Below are 12538 nucleotides of genomic sequence, written 5' to 3'. Positions count from 1 at the left end.
CATATATAAGTGATATCATACATATTTGTCTTTCTCAGTCTGACTTATTTCACTTAGCATAATGTCCTCCAAGTCCATCCATGTTGCTACAAATGGCAAATTTTTTTGTTCTTTCATGGCTGAGTAGTATTGCAGTGTGTGTGTGTGTGTGTGTGTGTGTGTGTGTTCCACATCTTCTTTAACCATTCATCTGTTGATGGACACTTAGGTTGCTTCCTTATCTTGGCAATTGTAAATAATGCTGCTAAGAACATTGAAGTGCATGTATTTTTTGAATTAGTGGTTTTTTTTTTTTTTGGATATGTACAGGAGTGGAATTGCTGGGTCATATGGTAGTTCTATTTTTAGTTTTTGGAGAAATATCTATACTGTTTTTCATAGTGGCTGCATCAATTTACATTCCTACCAACACTGTAAGAGGGTTTCCTTCAAACAAATGAATGTTTAACAGAAAGGTGTGCCCTCTATTTATAGCACACAGAATAAAAATATATAATAATATACATTTAAACTAATGGCAGTTTGGAATATTATTTTTTAATTATTTTAATAGAAATGTACTTAGAAACTTATAGGGCCTGAGAGTCATCATTTTAAATAGCCAATATATTTGAGCTGTCAATACATTGGAGTTATGGTTATAGAAGATACTTATTCTACAAATGGTTATAGAAGATACTTATTTTATAAATTTATGAGCAACTCTGGAGGGATAAAGTTTATCCAGGAGACTAAAGATTTGGAAACCAATTATCTCAATTTCCAGTTTCCTCAGTTAAGGAATCTGAGTCTCAGAGTGATAAAAAAAACTTGACCATGGGTCATATAAAATGGTTGAAAAACTGTATTATACAAAATTACGGGTATTTATTTTGAAACAAAGAAATAAATACTTGAATTCCCTGGTGGCTTAGTGATTAGAATTTGGCGCTTTCACTGCCGTGGCCTGGGTTCAGTCCCTGGTCGGGGAACTGAGATTCTGCAAGCCACATGGCACAGCCAGAAATAGGAATAAATACTCTTTACATAATTGATAGCTGGAATGTAGAAGAGGCTATTTGGAGTAAGGTGGATCCAGAGTGAAAAACTGGAACCAAGGCCTAGAATTAATAAGACAATAGATACTGATTCAGTTTTAGGGAGAACATTTTTGGAAAAAAAAACTATCCAAAAACTGGACTGAGGAACCTTATAAAGTAGTATGTTCCATGTTCCTATTATTTTCATACAAAGACTGAATAGCCATCCACCTATAATGCTGAAGAAGAAACTTTTACCTTAAATGGAAGGTTAGGCTAGTTGGCTTCCAAGATCTCTTCCATCGTCTATGATTCTTTGAAAATGTAATAAACCCATTAAGATTATGTTTGTATACTGAATTATTTTCCTGGTGCCTTCCAGTTTTGAGAAATAGCCAGAGAGGAACTATGTCAGCCCTAGTATGTAATAAATTTCCATATAGTCCCAATGTTCACATATTATTATACCTTTATCATTATACAGTATATAATCATTCATTTCTCCCAAGAAGGGTGAAAAAAAGAAGTTGAAAATAAATGGACATTGGCTTCTGTTTTCTGTCTTCTTCTCTCTTCCCAAGCCTTTATGACCCAAAGGAAGCCAAAAGCATCCTAAGAAAACTGGTATCGTTCTTCTTCTGCCCACACCATCATTTTCCCAAGCATCTGTGTCTAAGATTATTGTGAAAAAGAAGCATCAGTATTTGATAAGCGTCGTATTCAAAGACAGGAAATAGAGAAAGTACATGACAATTTAATGGAACTTTAGTAAGAAGTTGAAATTCTTTACTTTTTCTGAAGTCTAGTAGCTTATTCTCAATGAGACCATATACTGGGAAATTGAAATGGAACTATACTCTTTAAAATAGTGTTTCACCTATGGGAGAATTTAGCAAAACTAGAAAAATTAATATCCATAAATATTTTCCTTTTCTACCAGGTAATATTCACTTGGGAGCCTACAAAGCAATCCATATGTTTCAGGTTTCACATTTAGCATTGAATGCTAAATACATCAAAGGTACTACATATCCTGAATTTGAAGAGAAAATGCCCCCCCAAAAAAAATTATAAAGAAGAATTAATCTTCTTGGACTAACTGAATAGTTCTTCTGTTTTGCCCTGCATTTTTTTTTGCAAAATCTTACCACGTAAAAGTTAACTTTATTCATGTTTTTTATTTACATTAGAGAATATCTAAGGTGGCTTTGTATTGAAGTGGACCTTGTTGTATAGAAGCAATTCTACTTGGTATACAAAGAAATGGTACCATAATCAAATTTAGATCTGAAATTATGAAATGCTATTGAATGACTTTCTACACTAAAAGAGAATATACAGGTTTTAAGAATTCTTCTTCCACTTTGTAGATTGGCGTGACAATTCTACTTTGTAGAGTCATATGGCAAAATTATAAAGGTTACAAACTCTAATCATATAAAATGAGCTTTTTGAAAATTACATGAGAAACTTGAGAATAAAATTGGTTTTAGACTGCAGCTTCCAAAAAATGTTGGAGTAGACATAATTTTCCCTATCCTTCCCAGTAAGTACAACTAAAATCCCTAGACATTATATATAAAACAAATATAAGAAGACTGTGAAGGGTGGAAAGACCTCACATCTGCTAGGGACCACAGGACCTAAAGAATAACATAAAAATATATACATTCATTTATTTATTATTAACCATTTTTTAATTGAAGTATAGTTAGTTTACAATGATGTGTTAGTTTCAGGTGTACAGCAAAGTGATTCAGTTACATGTATATATATATATATGTATATATATATATATTCTTCTTCAGATTTTTTTCCATTATAGGTTATTACAAGATATTGAATATAGTACCCTGTGCTATACAGTAGATCCTTGTTGGTTATCTATTTTATATATAATAGTGTATATATATTAATCCCAAACTCCTAATTTGTCTCTTCCCCCACCCCGCTATCCCCTTTGGTAATAAGTTTATTTTCTATGTCTGTGAGTCTTATTTCTGTTTTGTAAATAAGTTCATTTGTATCATTATTTTAGATTCCACATATAAGTGATATCATATGATATTTGTCTTTCTCTGTCTGACTTCACTTAATACAATGATCTCTAGGCCCATCTGTGTTGCTGGAAATAGTATTATTTCATTCTTTTTATGGCTGAGTAATATTCCATTGTATATATATACCACATGTTTATCCATTCATCTGTCAATGGACATTTAGGTTGCCCTATAACTATTAAGGAAATTGAATTCAAAAAAGTCTCCCCAAAAAAGAATCTACAAGTACCCATAACCTACAGCTAACATCATACTTTAACGGTGAAAAATAGAATGCTTTTCCTCTGAGACCAAAAACAAGATGTCCACTCTAAACACCTTTATTCAATATAGTAGTAGAAGTTCTAACTAGCACAATAAATCAAGAAAAGGAAATAAAAGATACACTTGATTAGCTGTGTAGAAAATCATAAAGAATCTACAAAACACTCTTACAACTAATAAATGAATTCACCAAAGTCTCTGGATACAAGATCATCATATAAAAATCAATTGCATGTCTATATAGTAAAAATAAATGCAATGAAATTGAAATTTAAGATATGAATAAATTATTTGCAATCCCTCAAAAAATCAAATACTTACATGTAACTCTAACAAAACATGTACAGGATTTGTATGCTGAAAACTACAAAACACTGATGAAAGAAATAAAAGAAATTCTAAATAAATGGAGAGACATTCTGTGTTCATGTACTGGAAGACTCGACATAGTAAAAATGTAAATTCCCCCCAAATTGATATTCAGGTTTAACATAATTCCTATAAAATTCCAGCAAGATTGTTTGTTGATGTAGACAAGATAATTCTAAAATTCACATGGAAAGGAAATATGCTAGTATAGCTAAAACAGTTCTTGACAAAAACAATAAAGTGGAAGAAATCCATCTACCCAATTTTGAGACTTATTATATAACTACAGTAACCAAGACTGTGGTATTGGCAGGGTGATAAGACGTATAGATCATTGGAACAGAATGGAGAGCCCAGAAATAGTCCTGCACAACCATGGCCAACTTAGTTGATTTTTGACAAAGGTGCAAAAGCAATTCAATGGAGGAAGTCTTTTCAAGAAATGGTGCTGGAACAATTGGATATCTATAGGAAAACATAAATTAACCTTGATGTAAATCTCACACCTTATACAAAGTGAATTCATAATGGATCAGAGATTTAAGTGTAAAAAATAAAACTATAAAAATTTTAGATAACATAGGAGAAAATCTTTGTGGCCTAGGGCTTGGTGAAGAATTCTTAGGAATAGGACTAAAAGCATAATCCATAAAAGAAAAAAGCAGTAACTTGGACTTCATCAAAATTAAAAAAAAAAAACTTTTGTGCTGTAAAAGACAAGGATGATGAAAATACAAGCTACAGATGAGGAGAAAATATTTGCAAACCACATATCTGACAAAGAACTCATATCTGCTACAGAATGGGAGAAATTTTGCAAAACCACTTATCTGACAAAAATTCATATCTAGAATATATAAGGTACTTTCAAAACTTAATATTAAAGAAAAGACAAAAATTACAAAATGTACAAGAGACATGAAGAGACATTTCACTGATATATGGATGGCAAAAAGCACATGAAAAGATTTTCAACATCACTAGCCATTAGGGAAATTAAATTAAGAACTTGATGATCTATTGCTACATGCACCAATGAGAACAGCTAAAAGAAAAAGAATTACTTATAATACGAAGTCCTGGCAAGAATGCCAAGAAACTGGATCTCTCATACATTGCTGGTAGAAATATAAAATGGCACAACTTTTATGGAAACAATTTGGCAGTTTCTTTTAAAATTAAACATATAATTACCATTTGACCCAGCAGTTGCATTCTTGGGCATTTATCTCAGAGAAATGAAAACTTACATCAGCACAAAAACCTGTACATGACTGTTCATAGAAGATTTTTAGCTGTATATAATAGCCAAAAATTAGAAACAACCCAAGTGTCCTCCAAGTGAAGGGTTAAAAAAACATTGCAAAGAAACAGAAACAAAATGGTACATAAGTATCATGGAAGAATACTTAGCAATAAAAATGAATGGACTATTGATATATGTGACTTTAATAAATTTCCAGGAAATTAAGCTGAATGAGAAAAGCCAATTTTTTGAAATTTTTGAAGTCACATGTATGACTCCATTTATATAACTTTCTCAAAATGACACCATTATAGAGGTGGAAAACAGATTGGTGGATGCCAGGAGTTGAGGATGGTGGGAGGGAGGAGAAGACTGGTGTGATAAAGGAACATAGAATTGTACACATATATTGTACAATATCAATTTCCTTTTTCTGTTATGGTGCTATAATTATGTAAAATGTAAACTGGAGGAAACTGAATGAAGACCAATTTTTGCAACTTCCTGTAACTCGAAATTTATTTTACTATAAAAAGTTTTAAAAATTGATTCTAAATCTAATAAAATGCAATTTTAGAATACTTAAAATATGCAGGTAGTCATTATGGAGCCAAACAAAGTTACTAGAGGGCACATTTTCACGTACAAAGAGCAAGACTGGAAATGGGATATGAACTATAGCTAGAGCTGCATGTCTGGTCCCTTTCAGAAAAGAACCAATTCATGTTTCTTTTGAAATATTTGGTGGATAATTTTCACCAGAAATAAAAACAAAAACAAAAAAGTGTTCTGCGACAAGTTGCATGTTGCTTGAAAGTCTGAGTATTTAGATAAATATTTCTTCTAATAAGGTATTTTAAAATAAAAGCAGCTACTTTTATTTTAGCTTATTGAGTAATAATAAAACTGCATTATTCTAGGTATCTACTTATTCTTTTTAATCATATTTTATGCTGTATCCATTCATTATTTTAATGGCTAGAACTGCTAAGGTTTCTATTTTTACAAAACTTTCTCTTCTATTTCTCTTATAAAGACTTGGATTGGGAATCGAAGAAGAAAATATCGTTTAATGGGGATTGAAGTTCCACCTCCAAGAGGAGGCCCTGCTGATTTTTCTGAGCAGCCCGAATCTGGTTCTTTATCTGCACTCACACCAGGAGAGGAAGCTGGTCCTGAAGTAGGAGAGGATAATGACAGAAATGATGAAGTATCCATCTGTTTGTCTGAAGGAAGCTCGCAAGGTATTTTATATGCTCCATCTCCTAATGATATCTTCTGTGAATTTGATGGTTTTTTACTTGCTTTTCAGCTTACCGCACTTCAAATCTAAAGTCCTCAAAACATTTGGTTAAATATTTGAAAAGAATAGACATATATTTATTCTATTTTAAAATGATAGTTGTATATATTTAAAGTGTGCAACATATTTAGATATACATGTACATAGTGAAATGATTACTACAGTCAAGCTAATTAACATATCCATCTCCTCACATAGTTACCTTTGTGTGTGTGTGTGGTGAGAGCACCTGAAATCTACTTCCAAAGCAAATTTCCAGCATTCAATATAGTACAGTAGACCCTTAAACAACATGGCTTTGAACTGCACTGGTCTACTTTCAATAAATACATTGGAAAAACTTTTGGAGATTTGCAACAATTTGGAAAAACTTGCAGACAAACCATGTAGCCTAGAAATATCGAAAAAGTTAAGAAAAAGGTATGTCATGAATGCATAAAATATATGTAATATACATATAACATAAAAAATATGTGTTAATCAACTGTTTATGTTATTGGTAAGGCTTCTGGTCAACAGTAGACTATTAATAGTTAAGTTTTGGAGGAGTCAAAATTTATACTTGGATTTTTAACTGTGCAGGGTGGTTGGTGCCTGTAACCCCCATGTTGTTCAAGGGTCAACTGTATTGTTAACTTTAGTCATCATGCTCTACATTAGTTATTTAGACTTATTCATCCTATGTAATTGCAATTTTGTACCCTTTGGCCAATATTTCCCCATTTTCCCCACCTCTTCACCCTGGTACCTACCATTCTACTCTCTGCTTCTATGTATTTGACATTTTTTGATTCCACATGTGAGATCATGCAATGCTTTTCTTTCTGTGTTTGGCTTACTTCAGTTAGCATAATGTCCTCTAGGTTCATCCAAGCAGTTGCAAATGGCAGGATTTTTTTAAAGACTAATATTCCATTGTATATGTATACCACGGTTTCGTTATCCATTCATCTGTTAATGGACACTTAGGTTGTTTCCATCCCGTGACGAATGCTGCAATGAACATGGAAGCACAGATACGTCTTTGGGGTACTCATTTCATTTCCTTTGGATATATACAGAAGAGGAATCGCTGAATCATATGGTAGTTTCTTTATTAATTTTTTGAGGAACTTTCATACTGTTTTTCATAATGGCTCTACCCCGTTTTTTCCATATCCTCACCAACAGTTGTATTTTACCTTTTTGATCTTTAATGCTTCCACCTAAGCAGTCTCCCACATTGTCATCACAAAAAGTGACACTCATCTACCACAATAATGATCTCCATGATTCAAAATATTGGTTATTACAACAATCCATAAATTATAGTATATGATCGTTTTAATTTTATTGGAATTCTAGTCAATTTGGGTCAGAGCAATTTAAATGCATTGTAATCAAAGAGAGTATGATGTAATGTGACAAATACCAGACTAGTAGTTGGACAATCTGGGTACGAGTCCTAGATCTTCCACTAGCTGATTATGTGACTTCAGGCAAAGTATTTAATTCATCAGGCTTTAGTTTTCTCATCTGCAAAATAAGGGAATTAGGCTGGATCATCTTTATAATACTTCTCAGTGCTTCCCTAAATGAGAATTCAAATAATAACATGTAATCATACCATTTGTCCATGAGAAGTATTTTTCATTTGACTTCAAGCATAGAAAGAGTCCTCTTCTGACACCTTTTTTATGAACACTTTTATTGAGGTTTAATTTACATAGAATAAAATTCATCCATTGCAAAAGTAGAGTTCAATGATTTTTAGTTAAGTTTATAGAGTTGTACAACCATCACCATCACTAAAATCAAATTTTAGAATAATCTCTTCAAATCACTAAAATCCAATTATAGAATATTTTCACCACTTCAAAAAATTTCCTTGAGCCCATTTTCAGCCAGTATCCACTCCCACCTCCAAACCTAGGCAACCACAGATCTGATTTCTGACTATATAACTTTGTCTTTTCTGGGCATTTCATATAAATGAATCATATAATATATAGTGGGGGTGTTACATCTGTAATAGAGAGAGAGAATTTTGCATTGGCCCATTTTGTTTGTTTTTATTTTATCGGTCAGGGTATTATTCACACTATATTTTCCAGTTTATTTTTGCCTTCTAAATTTGCTTATGGGGTTTTCAAATGTCAGAACTTTTGTTTGTAATTTTTATATTGTTAAATATACCAATTCTTTCCTTTATGGTTTGTGACTTTGGTGACAGGATTACAAAATCCTTCCTTGTACTACAATTATGTAAACATACCCCATATTTGCTTCATGTATCCTTATGGCTTCATTTTTACAACATGATATTTATCCCACCTAGAAATTGTTTTGCTTTAAGATACGTGAAGACAATACCTAATTTTGTTTTTTCCAAATGATTAACCAAGTGCCCCTACACTATTTGTTGAATAAGTCAGCATTTTTCCAGTGAGTTTGTGTAGCTTTTTTAAATCAAAGATAGATAGATAGATAGATAGATAGATAGATAGATAGATAGATAGATAGATAGATGATAGATAGATGATAGAGAAATAGAGAGAGAGATAGACACAAATTCATGTATGTATACATACGCACATGGATTAAATTCTGGATTTCCTATTATGTTAGATTGATCTGATTGTTTATAATTGTGGTTTTATAAGATATCTGAAGATCTGGAAAGGCTCTCATTCTTAGCTCTTGTAGTACATTGATTCTTCTAGATGAACTTAGTTCATACCTTTACCCAATACCTCTCCCCAAATTCATTTAAGATTTTTGTTACTGCACTAAATGGATAGGATAATGTGGGAAGATGAATGCAGTTTTGCATGGGCTGAGTTTTAAATGAGGACAGGACATCCATGTGGAGCTGACCAGCATACCCTTGGATAATATGGGTCTGGAGCTCAGAAGAAGGGGTAAGATATGAGAAGAAATATTGGAGTCACCCATATCGAGGCCAAAAAAAAATGTCTAGCCATAGAAATAGATGATTTAGTTAGGTGAGAAATGGAAAACAAGAAAGGAAGATAGACAAGGACAGTGTGTTGAGAAATATCCAGATTTCTGGAGGAGAAAAAGGAGCCATTGAAAGAACATTCAGATATAGGAGAATCAGGATAGTATGTTATTACCAAAACCAAGGAAAGAAAACGATTTCAGAAGGAAGAGGCATCATTATCTCAATGGTCTCATAGAGGTTGCGTATAAGGCATCTAAAGTGGTTAAAGGTACATAAGTGGACGATAGAACAGTGGTATGAGGGAGTGGAGGGAGAGGGATATGGGGAGCTGTTTTTCAATGGATATAAAGTTACAGTTACAGAAGAGGAGTAAGTTCCAGAGAACTGCTGAACAACTCAGTGCCTGTAGTTAGTAATAAGTGATTGTATTCTTAAAAACTTAAGAGGGTAAATCATGTTAAGCATTTGTAACACAAAAAAAGGGACACAAGGAAACTTTTGGAGGTGATGGATACATTTATTACCTGGACTGTGGTGGTGGTAACAAAAGTATATACAAGTTCAAATTCACCAAATTGTATACATTAATTATGTGCAGCTTTTGTGTACAAATATTTTCAGTGATTCTAAATAGATCCTTAGAGAATGATGTCTGGCAGCTATTTGAGGGATAGTGGGGAGGTAGGGATTTGTGTGTTTCTATGGGTGGGTCAGAGAACTGTGAGGAAATATTCTGATAAAAGGAAATTATATAAGCCCTTAAGGGGAGTTTCATTCCCCAACTCCATCTTCCCCACCTAAAAGGGAATTTTAAAAAATAAAATAGTTAATGGGAAAAAAGTGAGTTAATTTTAAGGTTGCTAATGGACCACTGCTCCTACGCTAGCATCCTTTGTCATTTAATAGCTTGCTCTCTAGACAGCTGATATAGTAATCAAGATCTAATGAGAAAAATGAGAGATAATTTAATGCATGAATCAAAAAACACTTGATGGGAAGTGAGATTGCCTAGGATTCCTCTCGGTGGCTTATTTTTCACAGCTGCATGGTAACCTTTTCATTCTCATCAGAAATTGCAAAATAAAAGCATAAAAGAATTTTCAAATACTGAGAAGAGTCTTTTTCCGTATGGTTTCCTACTAGTGCTGTCCTGTTATCATCCTCATTTTACTGATGGAGAATACTAATCTGATTTAACTGTGTGATTCTTTTGTGACAATTAAGGGAATTGTATCATCCGGCCTAGATTAACATAATACCTTTAAAATATGCTGACCATATTCTCTTCCAATTATGAAACTGTAGTCGAATGTATGTTTACTTTGAGTTTCCATTAATTACATCTTAGAGATATGGAGGCAAGATAATCAGAGTAGCTTCCCATACTATTTCAGAAAACTAACAACTTGAAACTCAAGGTCCTTTATAATACAGCTGTTGATTCAATAGGGTTAGAGTCTTTTAAATGTCTAAGAATAAAAAAAATGTCTTTAAATCAGGGCTCACATTTTACATGTCAAAAAACAATTAAAATCACTTAAAAATATTCTAGAAAAGAACTCTATGAGCAAAAACAAGGATTATTTTTTAAAATACAGTAAAAGGCAGGGTTAGCCAAAGTCACAAAAAAGTGCTGTTGATCTTTTAGCGGTTTCAAGTCCATTCTTTTGCTTCTGGGAGAGTAGGTACTTCCCTGATACAGAGCTTCTGACTTACCTCTAATTTCCTCCTACTTTCCACCTTCGCTTCTCCCATTTCCTTTGCCTTTCCATGTGTGGAGGTGAAGTGAAAGGATATGTGGTTGGCATTGAAAACGAAAAGACTACCTGGATTCACCCCCCACATTGAACTGCAAACTTTAGCAAATGTAATAGATGACTCAGCTCCTTAATTTCAAGTTTTGTGTCTACCAAAATATATTTATGGTTGAGCAACTTTAAAGATTTATACTATCCTGAGAAGTGAACTGTCTAAAGTATAGAAACAACATCTATAATGTTAAATTCGTTAAATTTTATAACAAAGCCTCTTTTCAGCTGTACCTATTATGTATGTGGATATGCACATGAAAGATAATTCTGCGTACAGCTACTTAGTGTGAGCATGTGGCCACCACATAAAGTGCCCACTAGAGCTTTCACTGATTAGTATTCTACTTATTTATTTTCCATTTAAGAGAGCTGCTTTTGTTGAGTAATAACCAGACATATTGACAGTATTTAGCTTTCAAACTTTTACAGATGTGTAAGCTACCTATAAGCAAAAGAAAACATGCTTTATTCAGCTGTATAATTTCATACCTTTTTACTTTAGAAATCCTCAAAACAGTTTTTATATGCATCTTATAAAAGAATCATCAAATCATGGATGAATCTGTTGCTGGTAAAGCAGAACTGTTTACCAAGCTACGAGCAAGTGAGAACAGAAATGTAAGGCAAACCTCTAAGGAATGATACCAGTAAAGATCTGTTGATGAGCAATATAACTCCTATTTATAGGGCACCAGTACTAATACCAGCTCTGCATCTAAATCTGATGACAATTTTCCCTTCCTTCATTTCATTTAGTTGCTGATTACACAGGACTTGAAATACGGTGATTTGAAATGTCCTAATAATTAATAAAATTTCCTCTATCTAGGAACCACTTTTTTTAAATTTTTTATTTTATATAGGAGTATAGCCAATTAACAATGTTGTGATAGTTTCAGTTGCACAGCAAAGCGACTCAGCCATACATATACATGTATCCATTCTCCCCCAGTCTCCCCTCCCATCCAGGCTGCCACATAACATTGAGCAGAGATCCCTGCGCTAAATAGTAGGTCCTTGTTGGTTATCCTTTTTAAATATAGCAGTGTGTACATGTCAATGCCAAACTCCCTAACTATCCCTTCCCTCCACCCTTCTCCCACTGGTAACCGTAATTTCATTCTCTAAGTCTGTGAGTCTGTTTCTGTTTTGTAAATACGTTCATTTTTATCGTTTCTTTTTAGTTTCCACATATAAACGATATCATATGATATTTCTCTTTCTCTGTCTGACTTACTTCACTCAGTATGGAAATCTCTAGATGCATCTATTTTGCTGCAAATGACATTATTTCATTCTCTTTTTATGGCTGAGTAATATTCCATTGTATATGTGTACCACATCTTCTTTATCCATTCCTCTGTCAATGGACATTAAGGCTGCTTCCATGTCTTGGCTATTGTAAACAGTGCTGCAATGAACATTGGGGTGCATGTATCCTTTTGGACCATGTTTTTCTCCTGATATATGCCCAGGAGTGTGATTGCAGGGTCATATGGTAGCTCTATTTTTAGTTTTTTAA

At 33.2% G+C, this 12538-nt stretch overlaps 1 protein-coding gene across 1 annotated transcript in view; it reads left to right on the top strand.

Annotated features, from left to right (window-relative positions):
* The window catches only part of HDX (highly divergent homeobox), a gene marked incomplete at both ends in the record, with an annotated part of 148713 nt that overhangs the window by 108829 nt on the left and 27346 nt on the right, over positions 1 to 12538 (top strand). Inside the window, one exon of the mRNA XM_082681158.1 lies at positions 5995 to 6202. Coding sequence (XP_082537284.1) covers positions 5995 to 6202 — 208 coding nt within the window. The remainder of the gene's footprint in view (positions 1 to 5994; positions 6203 to 12538) is intronic.

The sequence above is a fragment of the Grampus griseus genome (assembly GCF_964374135.1).
Source record: "Grampus griseus genome assembly, chromosome: X".
Classification (NCBI taxonomy): domain Eukaryota; kingdom Metazoa; phylum Chordata; class Mammalia; order Artiodactyla; family Delphinidae; genus Grampus; species Grampus griseus.
This window is presented reverse-complemented; position numbering and strand designations above follow the sequence as displayed.